Source organism: Cucurbita pepo, chromosome 4 (genome assembly GCF_057944985.1).
Source record: "Cucurbita pepo subsp. pepo isolate OVF chromosome 4, ASM5794498v1, whole genome shotgun sequence".
Taxonomy (NCBI): Eukaryota; Viridiplantae; Streptophyta; class Magnoliopsida; order Cucurbitales; family Cucurbitaceae; genus Cucurbita; species Cucurbita pepo.
The window spans coordinates 10246245-10272437 of NC_141801.1; the positions used below are offsets into that span (position 1 = coordinate 10246245).

General features: G+C 39.2%; 6 protein-coding genes across 8 annotated transcripts; 2 read left to right on the forward strand and 4 right to left on the reverse strand.

Annotated features, from left to right (window-relative positions):
• Positions 1 to 674: 674 nt before the first annotated feature.
• LOC111792603 (FCS-Like Zinc finger 13) lies at positions 675 to 1698 on the forward strand. Its single transcript, XM_023674114.2, has 2 exons — positions 675 to 1304; positions 1393 to 1698. The coding sequence occupies exons 1-2, from the start codon at positions 742 to 744 to the stop codon at positions 1550 to 1552; spliced, it is 723 nt and encodes a 240-aa protein (XP_023529882.2). The 5' UTR covers positions 675 to 741; the 3' UTR covers positions 1553 to 1698.
• On the reverse strand, positions 1680 to 4970 carry LOC111792602 (beta-galactosidase 15). Of its 2 annotated transcripts, XM_023674113.2 has the most exons (8): positions 4705 to 4970; positions 4407 to 4615; positions 4261 to 4327; positions 3752 to 4183; positions 3464 to 3670; positions 3021 to 3379; positions 2723 to 2936; positions 1680 to 2651 (listed from the first exon to the last, which is right to left on the reverse strand). In XM_023674113.2, the coding sequence occupies exons 1-8, from the start codon at positions 4864 to 4866 to the stop codon at positions 1824 to 1826; spliced, it is 2478 nt and encodes an 825-aa protein (XP_023529881.2). In that variant the 5' UTR covers positions 4867 to 4970; the 3' UTR covers positions 1680 to 1823. The 2 variants fall into 2 exon arrangements, with proteins under 2 accessions (XP_023529881.2, XP_023529880.2); XM_023674112.2 differs by having other exon boundaries at positions 3464 to 4183.
• Positions 4971 to 10905: 5935 nt separating this feature from the next.
• LOC111792604 (beta-galactosidase 15) lies at positions 10906 to 14224 on the reverse strand. Its single transcript, XM_023674115.2, has 8 exons — positions 13827 to 14224; positions 13530 to 13738; positions 13384 to 13450; positions 12874 to 13305; positions 12587 to 12793; positions 12152 to 12510; positions 11854 to 12067; positions 10906 to 11782 (listed from the first exon to the last, which is right to left on the reverse strand). Exons 1-8 carry the CDS (start codon positions 13986 to 13988, stop codon positions 10955 to 10957), a joined length of 2478 nt encoding a protein of 825 aa, XP_023529883.2. The 5' UTR covers positions 13989 to 14224; the 3' UTR covers positions 10906 to 10954.
• Positions 14225 to 15129: 905 nt separating this feature from the next.
• Positions 15130 to 16072, forward strand: LOC111792606 (olee1-like protein). Its single transcript, XM_023674117.2, has 2 exons — positions 15130 to 15370; positions 15621 to 16072. The coding sequence occupies exons 1-2, from the start codon at positions 15214 to 15216 to the stop codon at positions 15962 to 15964; spliced, it is 501 nt and encodes a 166-aa protein (XP_023529885.1). The 5' UTR covers positions 15130 to 15213; the 3' UTR covers positions 15965 to 16072.
• A 1562-nt stretch (positions 16073 to 17634) lies between these two features.
• On the reverse strand, positions 17635 to 18996 carry LOC111792605 (protein TIFY 10b). The gene is made up of 5 exons (XM_023674116.2): positions 18716 to 18996; positions 18521 to 18629; positions 18175 to 18437; positions 18031 to 18088; positions 17635 to 17961 (listed from the first exon to the last, which is right to left on the reverse strand). Exons 1-5 carry the CDS (start codon positions 18864 to 18866, stop codon positions 17871 to 17873), a joined length of 672 nt encoding a protein of 223 aa, XP_023529884.2. The 5' UTR covers positions 18867 to 18996; the 3' UTR covers positions 17635 to 17870.
• A 1665-nt stretch (positions 18997 to 20661) lies between these two features.
• Positions 20662 to 25499, reverse strand: LOC111792239 (putative polygalacturonase). 2 transcript variants are annotated; one of them, XM_023673596.2, is made up of 6 exons: positions 24818 to 25499; positions 23800 to 23920; positions 23424 to 23672; positions 21749 to 21902; positions 21328 to 21649; positions 20662 to 20918 (listed from the first exon to the last, which is right to left on the reverse strand). In XM_023673596.2, the coding sequence occupies exons 1-6, from the start codon at positions 25247 to 25249 to the stop codon at positions 20760 to 20762; spliced, it is 1437 nt and encodes a 478-aa protein (XP_023529364.2). In that variant the 5' UTR covers positions 25250 to 25499; the 3' UTR covers positions 20662 to 20759. The 2 variants fall into 2 exon arrangements, with proteins under 2 accessions (XP_023529364.2, XP_023529363.2); XM_023673595.2 differs by lacking the exon at positions 20662 to 20918 and having other exon boundaries at positions 20935 to 21649; positions 24818 to 25497.
• Between the last annotated feature and the right edge of the window lie 694 nt (positions 25500 to 26193).

Sequence of the window (26193 nt, forward strand, 5' to 3'; positions counted from 1 at the left end):
CGATCATGTTGTAGGGAATTTTTTATGGAATGTATGTGAGTGAGACAAAACATATTTTTTATGGAATGTCCGTGGAAATAGTCTTTACTCTTAAAAATGAAGAGTAATGTGACCACAGGAGACCCAAGATATGTGTAATGCGCCAAATCCATTGCTAGCGCATATTGTTCTTTTTGGGCTTTCCTTTTCGGGCTTTCCCTCAAGGCTTTAAAACGCGTCTATAGGGGAAGGTTGTGGAAGGTTTCCACACCCTTATAAATGGTGGTTTGTTTTCCTCCCCAACCAATGTGGGACATCACACCAAGGGTGTGAACAACCGAGGGGGGTGGATTGTGATGTCCCACATTAGTAGACGCGTTTTAAGGAAGCCCGTAAGGGAAAGTCCAAAGAGGACAATATCTGCTAGCAGTGGATCTGGGTCGTTACACTATGTGGTTGGCCCGTAAGTGAGGTGGATCTTGGTCGGAGAGTAGAACAAAACACGGGAAACTAATGATTAAAAAAAAAAAAAAAGGCAAATAATTGTAAAACCAAAACCAGGGGCAGCTCACCCACTCCCTTATTTTATGTCAAAAAAGCAACCTTTGATGCAATTATTAATTTCCTTTTTATTATAATTTTTATTTTTAATTTTTTTCCATTTTAACTTTATTTGATGTCTTCCAGTTTTATAAGTACAATCCCCACTTCCCCTTCATCTCTCCACTCTCTGCTTCCGCTTTCCATTTCTCTCTCTCAATCATGTTGGCCAAAGGGCAACGTCCGGTCATCGGAAGGCTATCGGAGCTCCTAGTCTCCCGCTGCCGACCCTCCTTCCTCGACGCCGGCGCTCCCAGCAGCCCCACTTCCCCTTTCGACCTCTCCCCTTCTCCCAGACCCAATCTCAAAAATTACACTGCCGGCGTCGGACTCGGCATCGTCGCCGCCCTCGACACTTCCACATCCGCCGTCCGTGGATCTGAAATTTTAGTCAAACACGCCGTCTGCAGCCCTAAATTGACCTCCCCTCGCCGCCCTGTTCCGATCCCAATCGGATTAGTCGGTGGGTCGTTCTCACCGGAGGAAGACGACGAACTCGACAACGTGGAAGACGAGAATTTCACTTACGTCACAACTCGTGGACCTCTTGAATCATCCACACGCGTCTACTACAACGGCGGTCTCGTCGCTGGTGGGTGTTGCCGGAAACCCCCTCCGTCGTTGAAACCCGCCGATCAACCTCCGCCGCGTCGGACCCCCGATTTCCTCCGATCTTGTCACTCGTGTGGGAAAAATCTAGAGGGGAAAGACATATACATGTACAGGTAATTACAAAAAACACCCAAAACCCATTTTTCTAAACTTGATTGATTGTTGAATCAAAATTCTGATGGGTTGTGACGAATTTTGCAGAGGGGAATCGGCGTTCTGTAGCCCGGAGTGCCGGTCGAGTCAAATAATGAAGGATGAGATCAAGGAACGGTGTCGGTCGGAAGCGAGATCACCGGCGGAGTCTCTGCCAAATTCGCCGTATAACAGAGGAATTTTCTCGACTGGGATTCTTGCGATTTAGGTAAATGAAGCAGAGGAAGAAGAAGGCGGAAACCGCCATGGCAGAGTAGATAGAAAACTTAGAACACGGCTACTAGTTTGGCTGATTCTTGTATAATAATTAAACAGAGAAACAGAGAAACAGAGAATTTTGTTCGTAATATCAAATCTGAGAAGCTGATTTTATTAAAAGATCAAAGATTCTGTACGATAAAAAAACAAGAACATAGAACCAAACTAAATCTCCCTAACAAATCCTATCAAAAAAAGAAAAAAAGAAAAAAACTAAGCTCCTAACAGAGCGCTTCGACTGCGAGTCGTTTGACAAGATCAGCGGCGCAGTCGGTAGCTCCAAAGGTAGCTTCAGAGACATCGATAGCGCAAGATTCTTTCCCAACGCACAAATTCTCAACAATCTTCAATGCATCGTTCTGGCTCTTGCACTCTCCCGTCGTGAAAGACCCACAACTCCCCAATGGATTGCCGTAGCTCGCGAAGGCAATCCCTGAAATCTGTCGGCCTTGACACGACAGCTCCAAACGGTGGTTGTCGTAAGCATGAGCACAAGCTTTCTCCATGCTGATTGTTTTGAAGTTCACCAATGATGGGTTTCCTCCAAATTCCTCGAACAGAACCAGAGTGTTGTCGCCGTCGTTGATGAAGGATCTTGGGACATGGTACCACCGCTGTGTTGGGTGGCCACAGTTGCTGACGCATTTTTTGTTGTCATATGCGCCACGGTAGTCACATGGGTCCAAGCTGCAACCTTCTTCGGCTATGAAGCTCGGCCAGTAGCGGCCGAGGTTGTGGCCGTTGACCCAAGCAACCCCCTTGCCGAGGCCTTGTAGGTCTAGAGCCACTGGGTCGGTTCCTAATGGAGCTTTGAAGGTTGTTTTGTACCATGTCATCATTTTGTTTACTGGGAGATTCTCCGATTGCCATTTGGCGGCGAACCGGGAATCTGAACTGAAGAGACGATTTTCGAAGCCGTGTAATCCGATTTCGTATGACCATTTGTGAGATGAGAGATCTTTTATGAGTGTTTCATCGCCGTTGCGGCCGATTAATTCAACTGGGCCGGGGATTCCTGATTGAATCATGTCGAAGAAGGGCCCGTAGTTCTGAAAAACAGAGCAAAATTTGTGAGATTTGTTGATGAGAAAAATCAGAAACAGAGCTCGGAGTTACGAACCTGGTAGCCGACGGTGGCGCTGAGAAGAGAGATTATGTTCTTTCCTGGCTTTAATTTCACTTGTCTCTCCATAAAGTAGTTGAAAATTCCATATGAAGCCCATTGGGTACCGATATGTTCCCCGTTGACGAAAGCGTGGAGAACATGACCGCTGCCGTTGATTCGCAGAGTCATGTCGTTGCTCCAAATCCGGTCGGTCTTCTTCAAGTGAACGCTGTAATTTGGGGAAGAACATCAAAATGGCGACATGGGTAAACCTTAAATCGGTGAAATTCGTGTTCGATTTCGAGGATTTTACCTTGTCATGTACCAGAGATAATCACTGGCGTCGTTAGCGGCAGCTTTCTGATCAAGAAGCATATTAGCACTGACTTGTCCTTTGCCTAATCTCGCGGTGGCGTCGAGATTCTCTGGCCGCCACAACCATTTCAACGCCGCCGGTTCTTCCTCCGCCTTGTTTTCCTTCTTCACCATCACGGATGTTTGTGTGTTCACTTTTGCTGTGTTGTAAACCTCTGTTTGACAGTCGGGAAGAATGCTGACGGACCACGCCGGAACTTTGAAGTCCTTTCCGTTGTAGCTCACCGTCGCGTCGTTTGTTACGTTCGCGTTGCTGAAGAAACAAGCCGACCCTTCTTTTGTAGTGTATTTGGTGATCTAAATCGAGAAAAATAACAATGTTTAATCATTTGGCTCAAGAAACAGAGCGAAAACAGATGAGATCAGTTTTTGGGTTCTTACAGAAACAGAGTTGCCCAAATCGGTGGTGTTCACGTCGCCGGAAACCAGAGGCTTCTCAATGGACATCAAAGCATCGTGAAGCTGCTTCAAATGGCCGTATTTGGGTTGATTCAGATTACCATACTCATCCAACGGTGCATCGTAATCGTAAGAGGTGGTGATGTACGGACCGCCGGCCATCCGGTCGAAGTTCGTTCCGCCGTGGTACTGAAAAAAACCGGTCACCGGAGCTATAAAAACCCAAACCCAGATGCAAAAACCGATGGAATTAAGGAATTGAGCACAAACCATGTAGTAGTTTTGGAAAGTGCCGCCGAGTTGGTAGAATCTAGCGACGGAGAAGGCCAAATCTTCGGAGGTTCTATGTGGGTCTTTTCCGCCCCAGCTCTTGAACCAACCAGTCCAATTTTCAGTCCACATTTTGGGGCTGTTTGGATTGTTGGGAGTGAACTGATCACAGTACCAGCCATTGCAGGTGTTGATCATTGGCTCGGGTGCGTCGGCTTGTTGACACATGATCCATGGAACTCCAACTTTCAACGAGTCCGCCATGGATGCACACCAGTTCACATAAGCTTTTCCAGCTTCGCCGTAAGGGGTCATTACGTTACCGTATTCATTTTCAATCTGAGCTAGAATCACTGGACCTCCTTGTGAGGCGAAAAGATTCTCCTTCTTCAGCATGTCCACAATCAACGTCGTGAAGTTTTGCATCTCATTCTGCTCATAAACAAAAACTTCAAAAACAGAGTATTAAAAGTTTAAAAAACAGAGGAAAATGACGATGAAAATTTTACCATGAATACTGAATTTAACGTCCTGAGTTCAATTCCAGGAAGGTTATGCAGCCAAACCGGAAAACCTCTGTAAATTCCAAAGATTAGAATTCAGTGTACAAAAAACAGAGCAAGTTACAGAAGAACAGAAAAACAGAGCAATATACCCATAATTCCACTCGGCGCAGACATATGGGCCAATGCGAAGAACAGCGTAAAGGCCTTGATCTTGAATGGTTTTAAGGAACCTTATGAGATCAAGATTGGCAGTGAAATCATATTGACGACGAATCGGCTCATGGGCATTCCAGAAAACATAAGTTTCAATGGCGTTCAATCCACCCTCTTTTGATTTTCTGATCAAATCAGGCCACATCTGCAATAAACAGAGCATCCAAACCCAACCCATTTCAATTTGATATCAAATGATCAAAAAAACCCATTTGAATTTGATATCAACCGTACCTGAGGAGTGCTTCGTGGGTAGTGGATAGAACCAGAGAGTAAGATCCTGGGTTGGCCATCAATGGTGATGGCTCTGTTCGTGTGGGAAACTTGAATGGCAGAGGTGAAGAGAACGACATTCAAGACAAGAACGAAGCAGAAGAAAGCTGATGAAGGATCCATAGTGTTTTGAAATTGCTATCTGAAATGGTTATGAGAAATGAATTGTTGTATGGATGTATTTATAGTAAAGAGGAGGGAATGAAACAGTGTTTCTGTTTAAAAAAAATTTTTAAAATCTTAACAGAGTCGAGTTTATCTCGTTTTTAAATCTTAATTCTTTCTAATAATAAGAATTAATTTATATAAAAAAAATCAGCATGTCCATTTCTTTTTATAAACAATATTCAAATTTAGAATTTTTAATAATTTGTTTTTTTTAAGGATAATATATTAGGTAGTGTATTTAATTTTTTCCTTTTAATTGGATAGAAATATAGATTTGAGTTGTATTATAATTTAACCATTTTAAATTTAATAAAATTAAAATTTTATAACATATCTCTTACCATTTATTAAAATAAGAAATATGATAAAATTATGCATTTAATTGTTTTCAGAAAAAATGGAATGAAAAATAATATAGTAATTTGTATAAATAAAAATGATTTAGTAATTTATATGGATAATGTTTAAATATTCTAAAATATAATTTATTGTTTTCTTATTTTTTATAGAAATAATGGTGGTTAATGATTATCTATTAAGTATTTATTAATATGTATAATATATAAAATATAGCTAAACCAAAAAACTAATATATATAGACCAATATTTAAATTCAAAATAAATATTAAAAAAATTAAAAACTAAAATTATTCTAATTTTTTATATATTTTTTTATTAAAAAAAATATTTATAAAATATAAAAATTGAGAATGTATTCCTCATCTATAATTAATAGACTTGTATCACAAAAATTAAATTAGTAAAAAAAAAAAAAATTTAATTTAGGATAAGTTTGTCCATACCAATTTTATAGAATTTAAAATAGCATTCTATTATTTTATTTCCATAGACTATACATTCTAAATTTATAATATGATTATAATATACACCATTTATTTATTTAAAAAATAATAATCTCATTTTTTATTTCAACTCTTAAAATATTTATATATTTTTGAAGGGCCCGGACGGGAGGGGACACCAGAGGCCTCTGCCCTCTCTTTTTTGTTTTTTATGTTGTTAACGAGTTGAAAAATGAAAATAGATGGCGAGTGACTAATCGAATTGATGGATCATGTAGGAACGAGGTTAAAGTCTACCGGTGATGCTGCATACATCACTACACTTCCACTTGACACCTATTGTGATATAAACGACTCATCTTGCCGTGACCTTCTCTTAAATTCTCAAAACTTCTGTCGCTCCATCCCACAGGGGTAGAGAACCCATCGCTGTCTCGGCTATGCTACCGAAGCCTCTGAGGAAGTCGGAATAGGAGAGCTAAATTAAGCTAAATTAGGACTTTTAAATAGAGACGTCTACGTACCGTAAAATTCTCCATTTATTCTCAGTATATGTCTTAGTTCGAAACACCCTAATAAATTAAATATTTTCAAAACAAAAATATGATATAATTTGAAAGCTATATTTCGCCGAACGTTTTCAATATTATTGCATACTCTAGCCGGAAAGGAAGCGAGACACTGAAAAACTTCTATTTGTCCTTGACATTATATGTGTCTCTACCATGTCACCCTCACTCTCTTTCACAACCTCCACCAATTCGAAACTTAATTTGAAAGCTATATTTCGATCCGAACGTTTTCGGAATGTCTCTAATAACCAACGAACGACAAGTGCTGTGGATCCTATTTTAATGGGAACTTGATAAGTTGGTCTGCTTACACGTCTTGCCTTTACTGCTATATCGAGTGTTACATCGAGAGTTACTAGTATTGCTTCTGAATCTTTTTCTCCACCTATTGCTTTCTAAAGGAGGTGAAAAACCTCTATTTGCCTCTAGCATTATATGATATGGGTTTCTCTCGTATGCATTGACACCGACCATCCACTGATTCGAAACTTAATTTGAAAGCCATATTTAGACCGAGGGTTTTCGGGATGTCCTAATTCCTATTTCAATGGAAACTGGATGACTTGATCGCTTACACATCTTGCTTTTACTTCTCTTGTATATGGTTGGTGTTAACTAATCGATTACAATAAATTTGATCGAATTGTGCAATTTTTTTCTTCTAGTAGCTCGTGACATGAGGTGAAAGGGGGTTCGAGAATCAGTTTTTTTTTATAAGTGCTAAAATCATTCAGTTTTTTTATAAGGGCTAAAATCATTTATTTTGATTTTTTAATCCGGTAGAGCAGATCTTAAAAAATATGAAAGATCTCCCTCAGTTACATTTGACTTTTATCGAAAGAATGAGGCATTTCGGTGTTTGTTGACACGGTCAAAGAAAACCTCTGAAATGTTGGTGTTAATATAACACATGCGGAAGCATTTTGGATCTTAGGCACTTTTAGAACATCAATTATTGTAAATAACTAGCATGTTCATAAGTATTAAAACTTAATGGGTTTAAATACTAACCTTTTGTAGTTCAAACTCCTTTTGCCTCACGAACCGGTTTCGAACCACCACTAGTGTCTTCTCCACTATCCTCCGGCCTTAGAACGGGATTGTGGAATCCGGTGAGTGACTAAACTTGGGAGGGATTTTGTATATGTGAAAGAGAGTGTTTGTTTCAAGGTTTTTTCATCAAGATGAAGAATCCCTTCCAAGAATCATGATCACTCTATTTAAAGAGTCAAGTTTGCATGTTCATGCAAACTTGAGATCACCAAATTTTGACACTTAAAATTCCACTCAAATGTTTGGGATTATGTGGCAAGCATGCATGTTTGAGTTAACCAAATTTTGACACTCAAAATTCCACTCAAACTTGTGGGGTTTATTTGGGAAACATGCAAGTTTGGTTAAACCAAATTTTGACACCTCAAAATTCCACTAACATGGATTTTTCCATTTGATGAAAGTCAACATTTTGACTTTCTTCATTTTAATTCAACAATTAATTTGAATAATGAATTTCAAATTAAAGTAACATTAAATGATTAATTAAACTATTTAATTAATATTTAACATTAATTGAAATGCCAATCCCAATCAATTCCGACACATAATTGATTAAGATATTTAAATCTTATTTAAATATCTCAGATTCTCTCTTTTCGTTTAATTCGTAAATAAAACAAAATTGCGGTTAAATATATCGTATATATGTAACGCATATTCCCTAATTTGAATTCGAACACTTCGAACTCACTCGTCACACTGTTCTATGGTTTAGTCCGATATGAGCTAGCAGAGGGACCTAATGGACCTATAGATCATGGGCTCCAACGATCCAAGATTAACCGATTAAACTCATTAACCTGGTTAACCAACATTCGTTAACTACTAGGACACTCCACTATAGCCTAGTAGTTGCACTCCCCTCACTATAGATATATTTCTGTCCATCTGATATAACCATGATTAGTAAGTCGATCCTTCACAGGTTGTTCGTAACTAGAGCTGGGTCAATTTACCGTTTTACCCCTGAAGTTATTTCTTGTTCCTTATGTCTCACTGATCCTCTAATGAACAATTGGTTTGTGGTCCAACCAGTAAACCGAATCCCTCTCAGGCCAATGAGAGGGTGGGGCCCCTTGTTCAAGACATGGAGTCAGTGCTTAAGGGAACTACCTTTCTTCTATCCCTAAAAGTGGGTAGGAGTGAATTCCGTCTTGCACCCCATGTCCCCAGCCATTCACCCAGTCTTACCCCTGAAATGGGAGGCCTGTTGAGTCGGCGAACTAGAGCCACTCTCACCCATGCAAATCTAAGGATAATTCCGAATAAACAGGAGTTCATGGTTAGCTCAGGATTAAAACCGAGTTACCTAGGTTATCGAATGAAAAGAAAATCAGTCTCAACAGTAAACGACTTTATAAAGTGAGAGTGGTTTTCTTCATGGTCCGATCTTATGCAATACTCATTGCATAGGACGCCCCCACTCACATGTCTCCACATGCACAATTTAGTGATCACATTGTTTATATCATATACAAAAGTGGGCCGCATCCATAGTGTCCCCAGAATAAGGTACTCAGCCTTATCCTTATACTATAGATCATTTTGACTATATACTTGAACTTGATCCACTCTTATGTCTCTACATATAGTTCAAGTAATCATACTATAGCCAGAGTGTTCTTAGTTTATTGGATTTAGATTAATGATCGTAAAGTTCACTTTATTCAATAACAATTTATTACTGAATAAACATCAATAATAACTTTATTGAAAATAGAATATATCTTTGTTTACAAACTATGAGTTTTAGGACATAAAACCCAACATGAAATTATTTCAATATGGACCTCCCCTTACAAACGATTCACATGGTCTAGTTCCTTTACAAAACGATATTTATGAGTCTACTCTAAGTTCTCTTACAAACGATTTAGTTCCCTTACAAAACTTTCATTATTGGGTTAGCCATACATTTCACGTTCATAGTCATTCACATGACATCATTAAATGAATATCTAGTGATTCACACCTTATAAAACTTTCGTTATTAGGTTAGCCTCATCACATGACAGCATCAAATGAATCTACAATCCACTGGAACGATCTACAATCCACCAGAATGCCTTTGTTCACGATCCTTTACTCCGACAGCATTTAGGGTTCCTTGAACGCCCTTGTTGACGATTACTCCGACAGCATGTAGGGTTCCTCGAACAATCCACTAGAACGCCCTTGTTGACAATCCTTTACTCCGAAGGGCTAACCCAATAACGAAAGTTATAACCCAATAACGAAAGCAGGGCTAACCCAATAACGAAAGTTCTAACCCAATAACGAAAGCAAGGGCTAACCCAATGCCAACCCAATAATGAAAGTTAATAACCCAATAACGAAAGTTCTAACCCAATAACTACGGGAGCAATTTCAGGGCTAACCGGCTAACCCAATAACTACTTGAGCAATTTCAGGACTAACCCAATAACAAAAGTTTAGTAAGTACCTAGACCACTTTCAACCAAAGTTAACGGGCTAGGGAACTATTATATATCCCAAATAATTTCAAAGGGTTTCTTTGACTTTATTAGTGTCAATAAACCATTCTTTCAACCAAAGTTAACGGGCTAGGGAACTATTATATATCCCAAATAATTTCAAAGGGTTTCTTTGACTTTATTAGTGTCAATAAACCATTCGAAATGCCTTACTTTTTTTCAAATAGTAATGATTCAAAGCACCTATTTCTTAAACCCTTCCCTACTTTGATCTCATAGATACATAGAATTTTGTGGGGGTATTCGATGAAAGTCGTTGTGGATTGTTCGAGGAACCCTACATGTCGTCAGAGTAATCCTCAACGAGGGCATTAGTAATCGTAAACAAGGGCATTCGAGGAACCCTAAATGTTGTTAGAGTAAAGGATCGTCAATGTAATCCAACAAGGGCATTCTAGTGGTTTCGTTATTGGGTTAGCCCTTACTTTCGTTATTGGGTTAGAACTTTCATTATTGGGTTGGGTTAGCCCTGATTCAAAATGAAATTCGACTAACTCAATGAAATTCATTCGATTCCATAATTTAAGAGTCCATAACTCAATGAAATTCATTCGATTCCCTAATTTAAGAGTCCAAGGGTTATCATATCAAGATTTAACGATTATTTTTCATTAACTAAATTCTTGATAGTGGTAAACGTGATTTCATCAATACCAAGTATATAAACAGTGATTTCAAATCCCGAGGTTAAACGTCAACTCTACGTAAGGCAGAGTTTGGTTTTTTGGGTGATAGTGGTGGAAAAAACCCTACATGAGATTTTCGAAGTCATCCGATCCTTTTCCTTGTTCAAGAATCTCCTCCCCTCTTCCATTTTGTCCCAAAGAGTGACGAGACCAATTCAGTCACGTTTTCATTTATTTGGAATCTGGGCTCTCCTCTCCATATTCCGTTCGAAGATTCAATTTTTTTTATTTTTTTATTTGCATAGGCATAGGTTTAATGGTATAGAATCTCTCATTTTTTTCATTTTTTCAATCATATTGATTTTTGGATCAAAGCAAGACTTTGGCATTAGCAAGGTTGAAGGAGCAGTAGTTCCCATCTGGATGATGGAAAAAAGTCTCTTACTACATTTTTTTTCTCAATCTCCCTAACAAAATCCTAAACTAAGCTCCTAACAGAGAGCTTCGACGGCGAGCCTCTTGACAAGATCAGCGTTGCAGTCGGTAGCTCCAAAGCTAGCTTCAGAGACATCAATAGCGCAAGATTCTTTCCCAACGCACAAATTCTCAACAATCTTCAATGCATCGTTTTGGCTCTTGCACTCTCCCGTCGTGAAAGACCCACAACTCCCCAATGGATTGCCGTAGCTCGCGAAGGCAATCCCTGAAATCTGTCGCCCCTGACACGACAGCTCCAAACGGTGGTTGTCGTAAGCATGAGCGCAAGCTTTCTCCATGCTGATTGTTTTGAAGTTCACCAATGATGGGTTCCCTCCAAATTCCTCGAACAGAACCAGAGTGTTGTCGCCGTCGTTGATGAAGGATCTCGGCACGTGGTACCACCGCTGTGTTGGGTGGCCACAGTTGCTGACGCATTTTTTGTTGTCGTATGCGCCACGGTAGTCACATGGGTCCAAGCTGCAACCTTCTTCGGCTATGAAGCTCGGCCAGTAACGGCCAAGGCTGTGGCCGTTGACCCAAGCAACCCCCTTGCCGAGGCCTTGTAGGTCTAGAGCCACTGGGTCGGTTCCTAATGGAGCTTTGAAGGTTGTTTTGTACCATGTCATCATTTTGTTTACTGGGAGATTCTCCGATTGCCATTTGGCGGCGAATCGGGAATCTGAACTGAAGAGACGATTTTCGAAGCCGTGTAATCCGATTTCGTATGACCATTTGTGAGATGAGAGATCTTTTATGAGTGTTTCATCGCCGTTGCGGCCGATTAATTCAACTGGGCCGGGGATTCCTGATTGAATCATGTCGAAGAAGGGCCCGTAGTTCTGAAAAACAGAGCAAATTTTGTGAGATTTGTTGATGAGAAAAATCAGAAACAGAGCTCGGAGTTACGAACCTGGTAGCCGACGGTGGCACTGAGAAGAGAGATTACGTTCTTTCCTGGCTTTAATTTCACTTGTCTCTCCATAAAGTAAGTGAAAATTCCATATGAAGCCCATTGGGAGCCGATATGTTGGCCGTTGACGAAGGCGTGGAGGACATGGCCGCTGCCGTTGATTCGCAGAGTCATGTCGTTGCTCCAAATCCGGTCGGTTTTCTTCAAGTGAACGCTGTAATTTGGGGAAGAACATCAAATTAGGGAAATGGGTAAGGCTTAAATCGATGAAATTCGTGCTCCATTTCGAGGATTTTACCTTGTCATGTACCATAGATAATCACTGGCGTCGTTAGCAGCAGCTTTCTGATCAAGAAGCATATTAGCACTGACTTGTCCTTTGCCTAATCTCGCGGTGGCGTCGAGATTCTCCGGCCGCCACACCCATTGCAACGCCGCCGGGTCTTCCTCCGCCTTGTTTTCCTTCTTCACCATCACGGAAGTTTGTGTGTTCACTTTTGCTGTGTTGTAAACCTCTGTTTGACAGTCGGGAAGAATGCTGACGGACCACGCCGGTATTTTGAAGTCTTTTCCGTTGTAGCTCACCGTCGTGTCGGTTGTTACGTTTGCGTTGCTGAAGAAACAAGCCGACCCTTCTTTTGTAGTATATTTGGTGATCTAAATTGAGAAAAATAACAATGTTTAATCATTGAAACAGAGCAAAAACAGATGAGATCCGTTTTTTGGTTCTTACAGAAACAGAGTTGCCCAAATCGGTGGTGTTCACGTCGCCGGAAACCAGAGGCTTCTCAATGGACATCAAAGCATCGTGAAGCTGCTTCAAATGGCCGTATTTGGGTTGATTCAGATTACCATACTCATCCAACGGTGCATCGTAATCATAAGAGGTGGTGATGTACGGACCGCCGGCCATCCGGTCGAAGTTCGTCCCGCCGTGGTACTGAAAAAAACCGGTTACCGGAGCTATAAAAACCCAAACCCAGATGCAAAAACCGATGAATTAAGGACCTGAGCACAAACCATGTAGTAGTTTTGGAAAGTGCCGCCGAGTTGGTAGAATCTAGCGACGGAGAAGGCCAAATCTTCGGAAGTTCTATGTGGGTCTTTTCCGCCCCAGCTCTTGAACCAACCAGTCCAATTTTCAGTCCACATTTTGGGGCTGTTTGGATTGTTGGGAGTGAACTGATCACAGTACCAGCCATTGCAGGTGTTGATCATTGGCTCGGGTGCGTCGGCTTGCTGACACATGATCCATGGAACTCCAACTTTCAACGAGTCCGCCATGGATGCACACCAGTTCACATAAGCTTTTCCAGCTTCGCCGTAAGGGGTCATTACGTTACCGTATTCATTTTCAATCTGAGCTAGAATCACTGGACCTCCTTGTGAGGCGAAAAGATTCTCCTTCTTCACCATGTCCACAATCAACGTCGTGAAGTTTTGCATCTCATTCTGTTCATAAAAAAAACTGTAAAAAACAGAGTACAAAAAGTTTGAAAAAACAGAGGAAACTGACAATGAAAATGTTACCATGAACACCGAATTTAACGTTCTGAGTTCAATTCCAGGAAGGTTATGCAGCCAAACCGGAAAACCTCTGTAAATTCCAAAGATTAGAATTCAGTGTACAAAAAACAGAGCAAGTTACAGAAGAACAGAAAAACAGAGCAATATACCCATAATTCCACTCGGCGCAGACATATGGGCCAATGCGAAGAACAGCGTAAAGGCCTTGATCTTGAATGGTTTTAAGGAACCTTATGAGATCAAGATTGGCAGTGAAATCATATTGACGACGAATCGGCTCATGGGCATTCCAGAAAACATAAGTTTCAATGGCGTTCAATCCACCTTCTTTCGATTTTCTGATCAAATCAGGCCACATCTGCAATAAACAGAGCATCCAAACCAAACCCATTTGAATTTGATATCAACTGATCAACAAACCCATTTGAATTTGATATCAACTGTACCTGAGGAGTGCTTCGTGGGTAGTGGATAGAACCAGAGAGTAAGATCCTGGGTTGGCCATCAATGGTGATAGCTCTGTTCGTGTGAGAAACTTGGATCGCAGAGGCGAAGAGGACGACATTCAAGAGAAGAACGAAGCAGAAGAAAGCTGATGAACGATCCATGGTGTTCTCCAATTGTGATCTGAATTTTGTTATGAGAAATGAATTGGTGTGTGAATGTATTTATAGCGTAGAGGAGTGAATAAAACAGTGTTTCTGTTGAGAATTTTAAAATCGTAACAGAGTTGAGTTTATCTCGTTTTTAACTCTTTCTAATAATAAGAATTAATTTTTTAAAAAAAGAAAATAAGTATATCCAAATTTATAATTATTTTTGTAATAATGTGTTTTTTAATGGATAATATATTAGGTAGCTATTTTATTCTTTTTCTTTCATTGGGTAGAAATATGGAATTGATTTGGTTGTTAGAACATATCTGAATTATTAAAATGAATAAAAATAATATAATGTAAAGATAATTTAGTAATTTGTATACATAACATATTAAAAATTTAAAAAGATAATTTATTAATTTCTATGAAATTTTAGTTATTAAGCACATGTATAGATAAATAAAATTTTTTAAAGATTTTTTTAAATAATAAAAAAAGTTCTGACAACCCAACTCAACCGTTGGGATCTAAGGCCACCAACCCAACCAACTTAAAATTTCAAGCTGGTCTAAAAGATTTATATTCAATTATATGGTTAAGAGGATGATCAGCCACATTGGAATTGAGACTCGAACTCTTACATAAGGCAGCGATGGAGAATTTTCTAAGCAAAAGTGTGACGGTCTGCAATGCCACATGGAGGTCTACCTACGTACCGTGAACTTCTTTTCTTGAAGAAGAAACAATGACTATATTCGAATAATAAGCATCGGCTAATTCTTTCTTTTCAATGGCGTTCATGCCTCTCATTTTATTTGTTCCTACAAAAATTTCTTATTTAATTTATGGAATTCTCGAGACTAGGTTTCTTCTTTTATAGATTTATGATCATCTTATAGGTTGGTAGTGAGCTTTAATTCAGAGTTTGAATATCTCGAAATCCTGAACCAAATGATAAACACATTTGAAACGATAATTGGTGGGAAGTCAATAAACTTCTAAAATCGGACACTAATTTTGAGAAAATGATCTAAAAATAAAAGATGAAATTTTGTTGAGAGATATAAGGGGATGAACGAAACCAAAAATTCCTCGGCCTCCCAAAAATAACAATCAAACCAAAAATGGAGGCTATAAAATCAGCTCCCCATTCTTCATCATCTCCTCAGCTCTGCACAAAAAGCACAAATAACAAAGAGCCTGCGGCAGAAGAATAAGAATAAGAACAAGAACAATGGCGAAATCTGCAGTAATGCTTGTTTCAGCCCTCTGCCTCATGTCGCTCATCAACATCGCAACCTGCGAGAAGGAACGCTTCTTCGTGGAAGGCAAAGTGTATTGCGACACATGCCGGATCCAATTCTTCACAAAAGTCAGCAAATTCCTCGAAGGTAACAAAAAAAAAAAAAAGAAGCCCTAACCCTAAGGATTTGGGGATTCTGAAATAGAAATAGAAATTGAAATTGCAGGAAACTAATTTTTCAAATTAAAAACAAAAAACTAACCCTAAGGATTTAGGGATTCTGAAATTGAAATTGCAGGCAACTAATTTTTCAAATGAAAAACAAAAAAAAAAAAAAAAAAGAAAAAAGCCCTAACCCTAAGGATTTGGGGATTCTGAAACTGAAAATGAAATTGCAGGCGCGACTGTGAAATTGGAATGCAGAGACATCGAAGGAGGAAATGTGACGTTCAGCAAAGAGACGGAGACGGATAAATCGGGGAGTTACAAGATCGAGACGGACAAAGATCACGAGGAAGAGGTGTGCGAGGTGTCGCTGGTGAAGAGCAAGGATCCGGATTGTGATGAGATCACGAAGGAAGGGTACGCACACAAATCCAGAGTGAGTATCACCAGCAACAGTGGAATCACCAGCCCCGAACGCCTTGCCAATCCGTTGTCGTTCATGAAGAAGGAGAAGTTGCCTGAGTGCAAGGAGGTTCTCAGAGAGCTCGGCTTCGACGAATATGGCAACATCGTCTAAACTAAACCACCGCCGCCAATGTTCTTTATAATAGTGGACAAACAAACACCACGCATTTCTTACCAAACTTCTCTATTATTTCTTTATATTAATAAAATGATTTACTAATTTTCTTTTATTTAAAAAAAAAAAAATGTTGCCATTATATAATTTAATTTCAGCATTTTGTTTCACCTTACGGAAACTACTAGAAACCTCTAGAAACACGTCACCCTGAACTAGAAACCTCTAGAAACACGTCACCCTGAACACGAAACCTCTAGAAACACGTCACCCTGAACACGAAACCTCTAGAAACACGTCACCCTGAACACGAAACCTCTAGAAACACGTCACCCTGAACACGAAACCTCTAGAAATACACCCTGAACACGAATTCTCTAAAAACCCACACGATGTAAAATATAGTGTGAGACAAATGTATGCCTTTACCACAACGATGCTGTCCATAGATCAAATTATTTCGTGGATTGGATTTTACTTGACTGTCTACGGCTCTATTGCGTGTGCTCGAGATAGAAGTTTTGTATAAATGTATCGCCTCTAAGAAAACATCACCGTGAACACAAAAATGTATCGAACTCCCTCCCTTATACCTCTCTCTCCCTCCTCGAATGGCATGGCTGAGCCTAATTGAAACTTAGGGCCCAACAAATGATCCTTAGATGTGGGCCGAGAATTAGAAAGGTTTGAGTCTCTTGGGCTGCCACGTAGGACTTATATATTTTTTTTTCTTTTTTCTTTTTTAAGTTTTTCCCCAAAATATAGACAATATTATAAATAAATAAAAAATACAGTACATTAGAGTTAAAAGAGGTCATCACAAAATCAAATATATATTATAAACTTAATTTTTATAATTAAATTAAAATTCAAAACCATACTAATTCTAACTTATATATTTTATTTGGAATTCAAATACAACAAAATAATCAAAATTGAAATAATGATGCTTGGAAAAAATTGCACATGAAAATAGCATTTTTTTAAGTCAACAAAAAATGTGACATTTTAAGCTCAAATCACCTTAAAAAAAAGTCAAAAGCTATCTCAATTATTTTCAATGCCAAATAAATTTTTAGGCTATAATTGATGTTCATGTAGCCTTAAAAGTGAAGCTTCGAGTACCACATCCATCAAATAGAATAAATGACATATCACGAGATTACCCTTATGTCCCTACTCGGCAAGTCTAGATCAACACTGTTAGTCTAGCAAGAAATTCGACGAATAGAGTCTGCCCAAGACAACACAGTACTCTTCCCTGCTCGATTAAACGAGCACTCAAAGAATAAATGATACCAAGATTCTCCCAAAGACGATCAACTAGAAACATTTCATCCATAAAAATAACACTATGAGATCCCATTAGAGAGAGGAACAGATGTCAGCGAGGACATTGACCCCCAAAGAGGTAGATTGTGAGATTCCACGTCGATCAGAGAGGAGAACGAGTGCTAATGAGAGCGCTAGGCCCCAAAAAAGGTAGATTGTGAGATCCCACGTCGATCAAAGAGGAGAACGAGTGCTAACGAGAGCGCTAGGCCCCAAAACATTATGTGTGAAAAGCTAGAAGACACGTTTTAAAAGCCCAAACAACGCACTATAAAAACCAACGGAATCAAACCAAGCTAATCAAAATAGAAACTAGAAAAAGAACAAAAAAAAAGTTACAAAATGGGAAATATTAATAATAGTTTTAAAAGCTATGAACCAAGGAGTTGTCATGGTTAAGAGAGAAGCAGCCATGGCCTCTGCAAGCTTCTTCACCAGAAGAACAGAGCACAAAACAGAGGTCTACGCAAAAATGGCGAGTCTTTCTGTAACCCAAAACAAGAACCCTAATACAAAACAGCTCAACTAGATTTCAGAATACTTGATAATATATAAAGAAGCACCATTAAAGTTATGGCTGCACAGCCAAACCCAGCCACGAGTTGTCGCCGGCGTTCTTGCTTGCCGTCGGGATGCCCTGGTACGGCGCTCTGGCAGTCAGCCTGTTGAAAACAGAGCAAATTAAACCCATTTCCATGGAGGTGAGCTGAGGGAATTGAATTAAAACCCACCTGTCTTTTCTCTTCTCCAAGAAACGCTGAATCGAAGCTTTACGAGCCATCGGAAGAGCTGCGGAAATGGAAGAGAAATAATCAGCCGGCGACGAGAAGTTGAGGAAATCTAGAAAAGGGGTTTGTTGGTTATGAGTTAATTACCACCAGTAACGGGCTGCGGCTGTGGCGGCGGCGGCGGCGGAGTTTGGTTACGAGAGGAAGCAGGGGAAGTGGAGCTCAATGAATCAGCCGGAGTTTCGATCAATACCCGCTGGCCAGCGGCGTTCTTGGAGCTCTCTCTGCCGGCCAGAAACATAACTTCACCGACTCTGTCCACCGGAACATTGTTGAACACAAAAACTCGGCCGGCGTAAAAAATCGTCATTTGGGACGTTTGAGGCATCGCCATGGCCGATTTACAGACACTAAAACAAAATTTTCACTCAATCAAACAAGAAATTTCTCAAAAAAAAAAACAAGACGGTCGAGAACTCAGTTCATTACACACCTCGAATCGATGTCGTTTGAGACACCAAATCCAGCTTGCTGAGGGAACAACTCCAAAGACTTCCGATTCACCATTTTTTCCGGCTGATAGAAGAATTCCGGCGCCGACCCTACAAATTTCAGTTTCTCCCAAATCAAAACAAACCCCTTAAAATAAATTCCAATCCCAACCCACAAAACCCACACAAATCCTCACCGTTTTTCCGCCGCCGACAAGCTGAGAAACCCGTGTTCAGATCCCCGCCGGAAACCAACATACCACCGACGGGAACAAAACCTCGCTTCTCCGGCGAGTTCGATGCCGATCTCTGAGAAGAAACCCGAGAGAATCCGGAAGAACTCGACATGGGTTTGCAGAAAGAAACCAGAGAATGGAAAAAGTTTTGATCTTAAAGAAGAAGCTGAGAGTTTTTATAAAATAGCTGCCGGAGGTGGGATTCATTAATGGTCGGACTCGGACATAAAATAAAAACTTAAATGAAATTAATTTTTCAATAATTTAATTCCAAAAAAAAAAATAATAAAACCACGAGGAATATGTGGAGTTTTTACTTGGCGGTTTCCAGCAAATGAAAAGAACCAAAAAAAAAAAAAAAAAAAAGGAATAAAGCGTTTGATGCAGCATTTCCAACACGTGTTCTTTGTGTTCGATTTGAACTAGTTTGACCTTCAAAGAATATTTATTTACGAGTTTGCCATTCCTTGGTGGGCCCGGTGGAAGGTTAAATTGGTCATTTCAGTTTGATGAAGATGCTTCTGGATTGAAATTCCCCGTGGTTTAAATTTAAATTTAAAATTCATTTCCATCCTTTTTATTTTATTTTTGTCTTATTTTAAGCTTTTAAAAATATATTTATTATCATTATTATTTGACCATTATCCATTAGGAATAGTATAAAACACAGTAATAAATAATAATAATAAATAAAAGTATGCTTTATTAATAGACTAAGATTTTATGGCCATTATTAACTCAATAGTTTGCACACTCGTCCCTACAAATTAATGGTGAGGACTAAAGTTTGATATTTTTAAATAATTGAAGGACTAAATAGAAATATTGAAAACTATTTAGGATATTTAAGTAAATAACTTTTTTATTCAAATCCTTCCGACTATATCGAGCTTAACGGTACATCTATTGGGTTAATGAAAGCAATAATAACTTCTCTATAGAAAAATCATCAGGATTTAAAGCAACTACATTTAATGTTTATCTAATAAGTCGTATGTGGTCTCTTTTTCAAACAGGTGTAGAGGTCATGTTCGAGTGTTCAAAGAACCGATTAAGTCTTTTGGAATAATTGGATGATAAAAAGTCCGAGTTATTCCACTTTTCCTTCCTTGTTTGCCTAAAAATATTCGTTTATGGTTGAATTGGTACTCATCTTTGATGATGCGCATAGAAATAACTTTTAACGTATAAAATGCAACATTAATAAAAGAATGCTTTATTATGTTGGAGAAGAGAATAGAGTGATCCCACAACTGTTGGAGAGAGTAACAAAGCATTTTTTATAAGGGTGTGGTAATTTCTCTCTAACAAAAGCATTTTAAGAACTCAAGGGAAGCTGACAAAGAAAAATCCAAAGAGGACAATATTTACTGGCGGTGGACTTGGACTGGTTTTAGAGCCAAACACGGGACAATGTGCTAGTAAGGGCGTTAGACCTTTAAGGGGTGTGGATTGTGAGATCTCACGTCGGCTGTTGAAGGGAACAAAGCATTTCTTGTAAGAGTGTGAAAATCTCTCCCTGAACTTTGAGGGGAAGTTAAGAATGGAAAGCCCAAAAGGACAATACTTACTTTAGAAGGGTGTGGAAACCTCTCCCTACTAGACGCGTAACATAAGAATGGAAAGCCCAAAAGGACAATACTTACTTTAGAAGGGTGTGGAAACCTCTCCCTACTAGACGCGTAACATTTCTTATAAGAGTGTGAAAACCTCTCCGTGAACCTCCAAGGGGATGGATGGTGAGATCCCACAGCGGTTGAAGAGGGGAATGAAGCATTTCTTATAAGCATATGGAAACCTCCCCATCGTGGATGCGTTTTAACTTTAAGGGGAAAGCTAAGGAAAAGTCCAAAAAAGACAATATTTGCAAGCGAGGGGCTCAAGCTCTTACCGTTATAATCTCAAAATATTTAAACAGGCACATCCATTTACTCAATTTCCACGTGTTCCATATGGCACTTGGTATTATCATCAATATTTTTACTTATACAAGTAATGATCTGAATCAAGAAAGCCTATGATTTGAGCTCACTTTCAGTACAAATTGCCAATCAATCCATCCCACTTTGCCAACATCCATCTTTTTCACAGCCCCACCACCACCAAACTCTGCTACCTGCAAGTTGAATGAAGAACAGCCATGGCCATTCAAATGAACTGGAACCTACACATTAGAGAAATAACTCAGAAATCAAAGCTATCTATTCTAATAAAAAAAAAGGGTTCCTCTGTACATCTCTACCAGACAAAAAAAATTGCAAATTTCAGACATAAAATAGACATGAGAGTCTTTAACTAATGTTAAAAGAAGAGCAAGAAGAAGAAAAAAAACAGTTTTTAGTGGTTTGATCAAATCAGCTAGCTGCTACTCAAAACTCGTAGTCGATATCTGTTGCATTTTGAGAAGCCGAGCGTTTAATTAGTCGTTCATGCTCGTCGTAACGGTCGAGGTTGACACAAGGAGCAGGGAAGATGGTTCCTATAACTTGTCCTTGAACAAATGCACATTGGAATATTTGTTTCTTTTTGTATGTTATTCCCACTGACATATCCCTGAATGTCACATTTCTTACTGGAATGTCTTCGCTACCGTGCATTCGAACGGGCACTCGAACTCCCTGCCCATGGATGCTCGTGAAGCTTATGTCCTTCAGCACTGGAACTGCCTTTGGGTCATGTCCTTCGTCAGGGTGTTCGTTGTAGTCTGTCTTTACGACAATCCCAATACGTACAACGTTGAGGGTCAGATTTCGATAAGTAATGTCTTTCACATATCCTCCTCTCCCTGGAGCAGTCTTGATCCGAACACCTCGCCTGGAGTTCCACACCACGACATTCTCTATGGTGATGCCTGATACGCCACCTGACATCTCGCTACCGATCGATATCCCAGCACTGAAGAATTTCAACCAAAATGATGAGTTAGCTATCTTTTCATATGACGTGAATCTAGTTGATATGTATTTTGATCACAAATGGATGCGAGATATTTACCTAACCATAGATTGAACAACGACGTTTCGGATTCGTATATTTCTCGAGGGTTGCCCATAAGCAATGCCATACTGATCCCAACCACTCTTGATTGCAATGCCATCGTCTCCCACACTTATGTAACAATCCTCAATCAACATATCTTCACATGAATCTGTTCGGGAAATATACAAAACGGAGCAAACCGTTATCAAATGACCGTTTATAAAGTTCACACACGTAAAAATTTGATGACCAATTTAGAATGACTTTCTAAGTGCTTAAAAAAGTGTTTTTAAACGCTTCAAAAGTCATTCCAAACCCGTTCGTAGTTTAACAAGGACAGAGAACGATTTTCCTATGCTTCCAACTAACTTGGGTTAAGCTCCAAATCAAATCGAATTAAACTTGACCCGAACGCATCAATATCCTACCCCTTAAACTCAATCATAATGCATGTCATTAGGCCGGTGCCACCTAGTCTAGAAAACTGAGTTACAGGCCCATCTTCGGTTAAGCTCCAAATCAAATCGAATTAAACTTGACCCGAACGCATCAATATCCTACCCCTTAAACTCAATCATAATGCATGTCATTAGGCCGGTGCCACCTAGTCTAGAAAACTGAGTTACAGGCCCATCTTCTGCATACAAGAGTTACAGGCCCATCTTCTGCATACAAAGTTACACTGTAACAGCCCAAGCCTACGGCTAGCAGATATTGTCTGTTAGGAATCACGACTCTCCACAATGGTATGATATTGTCCACTTTGAGCATAAGCTCTCATGGCTTTGCTTTGGGCTTCCCCAAAAGGCCTCATACCAATGGAGATAGTATTCCTCACTTATAAACCCATGATCTTCCACTAAATTAACCAATGTGGGACACTCCCAATCCCAATAATCCTCAACAATCCTCCCCTCGAACAAAGCACACTATAAGCCTCCCCTGAGGCTTATGGAGCTCTCGAATAGCCTCCCCTTAATTGAGGCTCGACTCCTTTCTCTGGAGCCCTCGAACAAAGTACACCATTTGTTCGACACTTTAGTCACTTTTGACTACACCTTCGAGGCTCGCCATTCTTTGTTCGATATTTGAGGATTTTATTGGCATGGTTAAGTTTAGGGCATGGCTCTGATACCATGTTAGGAATCACGACTCTCCACAATGGTATGATATTGTCCACTTTGAGCATAAGCTCTCATGGCTTTGCTTTGGGCTTCCCCAAAAGGCCTCATACCAATGGAGATAGTATTCCTCACTTATAAACCCATGATCTTCCACTAAATTAACCAATGTGGGACACTCCCAATCCCAATAATCCTCAACATTGTCCGTTTTGGCCCATTGCATATCATTGTCAGTCTCACCCTTATAAAAAATGTTTCGTTTTCCTCTCTAACTGATGTGGGATCTCACAATCCACCCCCCTTTGATGCCCAACGTCATCACTAGCACTCGTTCCCCTCTCCAATCGACGTGAGATCTCACATACACTATGGGAAAAACTAAAATGGTCTTTGCTTCCTTAGTTCGATGTATCCAACATTCATCTAATACACAAGCTAATGCAATTTATCAACATCAGCACAAGGAACGACTTAACCTACTCTACGTTTACTATACAGCAGTCGCATCATTACATTAAACCAACCATCCGATTGGGAAACAATATAAACAAAGCACTAAAGCTTACCAGGATCTATTCCATCTGTATTTGGTGCATCATGTATCGGAGCCAAGATCGTAACATTCTGGATAGTAACGTTCTTACAGTCGTATGGATGAAGAGTCCAAAATGGAGAGTCGCGCAAAGTTATATTGCTGATCAAAATATCCCTTGACCACATGATCTGAACAAGGGGACCCCTTGTGTGGTTCAGAAGCTTTTGGCGAAATTTCTTCCACCATGTTTGACCCTGTCCATTTATGGTACCATTATTCCCTGTAAGTCGTGACATATACACAATCAGAAGTCACAAATGGTTGAAGCTTCAACAAGTTTATGCTGAGATTCCCAAGCAAGGATTAACAAAAAAGTAACTAAACAAAGAAATCTCGACGAACCTGACCTGTTATCACGACATCTATGAGATTTTGACCATGGATCAAACTCCCGTAACGAGGTCCAGCGTGCTCCCTTCCGTACCCATAGGAAGGCAAAGGAGGCATCAGTGGCCAATATTTTTCATCCTGTGACATGAATAAGATTAGCCAACATTCATCCCGTTTCTAGAAGCTCGTTGTAGAAACTAACGAAGAAATAATAAATGCTACAATGGTTAAACGAGATGACCGAAACAATCCATTAGTTTAACGAGAAACTACTGAATGATGGGTACTATGAGATCCCACATCAGTTGGAAATGGGAACAAAACATTCCTTATAAGGGTATGGAAACCTCTCCCTAGTAGACCAATTTTAAAACCATGAGGCTGACAACGATACACAACAGGTCAAAGCAGACAATATCTACTAGCGGTGGGCTTGGAATATTACAGATAGCATACTAGACAAAATGTTGAAATACAAACACGACCATATAAGATTTCATATTCAAAACGACATGCGAAAACCTTTACGGTACTCGAGCAGGGCAGTCTTGTTGAAGAACAATTTAACGTTACTACAACCATCTTTCCATGGATAAATAGGTGAAGATGGGGATGGAAGTGCACAAGTAGTTACGTTCTCGTGGGCAGCAGATAATCGAACAAGTAACTACACAAATAATCGAACAATCGCCTATAGCTCTCGTAACATGATAAACTTTCATCATTCATAATTGTGGAAGGTCTAAAGGTCTAGCTCTTGATAGCTGCTTCTAGGTTCTTGATTTTAAGAACACTCAAGATCTTACAACCAATCTAGTACGAATTCATAGCCTAAACTATACATATCTACTGATAATTTTCACTACTCAGCTTCATTCAAAATGAGTATCAATAACAACAGTAATTGCTAATACATTATGGCGATCCTAACAAGTTTAAACAGAAGAAGCCAACAATTCCATCAAGTTATTCCCAGCAGCACAGTTCTAACCAAATTCAAACAAAAAATTTAACGAAATTCAAGTTGAAACAGACCTGAATCCCCAATATAACAGCATCTTGATCAAGAAACAAAGTCATATGACTAGTGAGATTAAAGGGAGCCGTAAGCCAACGGCCAGGAGGAACATTAAGCTGTCCGCCGCCTCTGGCCCGCCACTTCGAAATGGCATAAATGGCGTTCGCGAAGGCCACGGTATTCAAAGTGACGCCATCGCCCACTCCTCCAAAATCCGTCAAATTAAACACAACAGGCCGCGTCCTCGGCAACGGCCTGAACGGGACACTCCGGTGGAAAAGGAACTCATCATCAATAGTGCACTGCCAGAGCAACATCGAAGCCACCGCCATGATCCAGAACACTGTAAACATCGTCCAGTACGTGGAGATGAAGCCCGGATTGCATCGCTTGAACTCGATCCTCTTGTTGTTGAACCGACCACCGTGAATTGAGGTCTCAAACCTCATCAACACGATGCCGAATTGATTATGCACCGAAATTAGTGACTAATGAGGATAATCAATAAACTGGGTCGGTTTGAGTTGCAGAATCACGAACACGAGTGATCTTGCAACGGAATTTGGAATTCAGAAGCTGAAAACAGTAATTAAAGAACAAGAGAAGTTGTTAGTGATCAAAATATGTGAAATATTTTGAAGATCAGTAAAGCTCAACTGCAAGATTGAGTGTAGTTGAAGATTTTCGAGTTTAATCCAGAAGTTGGGATTTCCTATAAATTCTAATCTTCAAATTTAAAAAATAAGATTTCAAAAAAATACAATATATTATTTATTGAAATTAAATTTTTATAGATTTTATGGTTTGTTTTTTTAAAATTAAATTGTTATTAAAAAACAATATATTTATTGACAAAATCAGATTTCCAAAATTAATTTAAAATTAAAATCTAATTTTATTCTCTTTTGAATTTATTTAAATCAAATGTTTTTGAGTTTTATAAAAAAAAAAAATGTTAAAGATATATTTTCAGTATTGAAAAAATTAATAGAACATAATATATTTTTAAAATAACATAAATATGCTAATATTTAATTATTTAATATTGATATATTATATAATATTAATTATTATATTAATTGACGCGCTTATGAGTCTGAGTCTAAATAACTTTGTTATTATTTGACCGAAAATAATTATTGAAAATTTGTATATACTCCTACAGAAAGATTTCCAAAGGTACAGACTGTTAGACGAACACGACTCTCCACAATGGAGAGATATTGTTTGTTTAACGGTTACAATGTTTTTCACACCCTGTTTCGTTTCTCTTTTCAATAGGATCTCACAATCAACTTCTTGAGTCGACTTCCTCGTTCTCCTCTAAATGAATGTGAGATCTCACAATTTACTCCCTTATGGCTAGCGTCATAGTTGTCACTACACTTTGTGT

Bases quoted from the DNA above. Each gene is read 5' to 3' on its own strand.
- LOC111792602 (XM_023674112.2), bottom strand. From the start codon at position 4,866: ATGGATCCTTCATCAGCTTTCTTCTGCTTCGTTCTTGTCTTGAATGTC. The intron at 4,184-4,260 runs GTAAAATTTTCA...GTTTATGAGCAG, and splicing joins CGTTAAATTCAGTATTCATG to AATGAGATGCAAAACTTCAC. The intron at 2,652-2,722 runs GTTCGTAACTCC...TCTGTTTTTCAG, and splicing joins GCGCCACCGTCGGCTACCAG to AACTACGGGCCCTTCTTCGA.
- LOC111792605 (XM_023674116.2), bottom strand. From the start codon at position 18,866: ATGTCGAGTTCTTCCGGATTCTCTCGGGTTTCTTCTCAGAGATCGGCA. The intron at 18,630-18,715 runs GTGAGGATTTGT...TGAAATTTGTAG, and splicing joins TTGTCGGCGGCGGAAAAACG to GGTCGGCGCCGGAATTCTTC. The intron at 18,089-18,174 runs GTAATTAACTCA...CCATTTCCGCAG, and splicing joins GCCGCAGCCCGTTACTGGTG to CTCTTCCGATGGCTCGTAAA.
- LOC111792603 (XM_023674114.2), top strand. From the start codon at position 742: ATGTTGGCCAAAGGGCAACGTCCGGTCATCGGAAGGCTATCGGAGCTC. The intron at 1,305-1,392 runs GTAATTACAAAA...CGAATTTTGCAG, and splicing joins AAAGACATATACATGTACAG to AGGGGAATCGGCGTTCTGTA.
- LOC111792604 (XM_023674115.2), bottom strand. From the start codon at position 13,988: ATGGATCGTTCATCAGCTTTCTTCTGCTTCGTTCTTCTCTTGAATGTC. The intron at 13,451-13,529 runs GTATATTGCTCT...TGGAATTTACAG, and splicing joins TGCGCCGAGTGGAATTATGG to AGGTTTTCCGGTTTGGCTGC. The intron at 12,511-12,586 runs GTAAGAACCAAA...TTCTCAATTTAG, and splicing joins ATTTGGGCAACTCTGTTTCT to ATCACCAAATATACTACAAA.
- LOC111792606 (XM_023674117.2), top strand. From the start codon at position 15,214: ATGGCGAAATCTGCAGTAATGCTTGTTTCAGCCCTCTGCCTCATGTCG. The intron at 15,371-15,620 runs GTAACAAAAAAA...ATGAAATTGCAG, and splicing joins AGTCAGCAAATTCCTCGAAG to GCGCGACTGTGAAATTGGAA.
- LOC111792239 (XM_023673595.2), bottom strand. From the start codon at position 25,249: ATGAGGTTTGAGACCTCAATTCACGGTGGTCGGTTCAACAACAAGAGG. The intron at 23,921-24,817 runs GTCTGTTTCAAC...TTCATGTCACAG, and splicing joins CTGTTATATTGGGGATTCAG to GATGAAAAATATTGGCCACT. The intron at 21,650-21,748 runs GTAAATATCTCG...GAAATTCTTCAG, and splicing joins GTTGTTCAATCTATGGTTAG to TGCTGGGATATCGATCGGTA.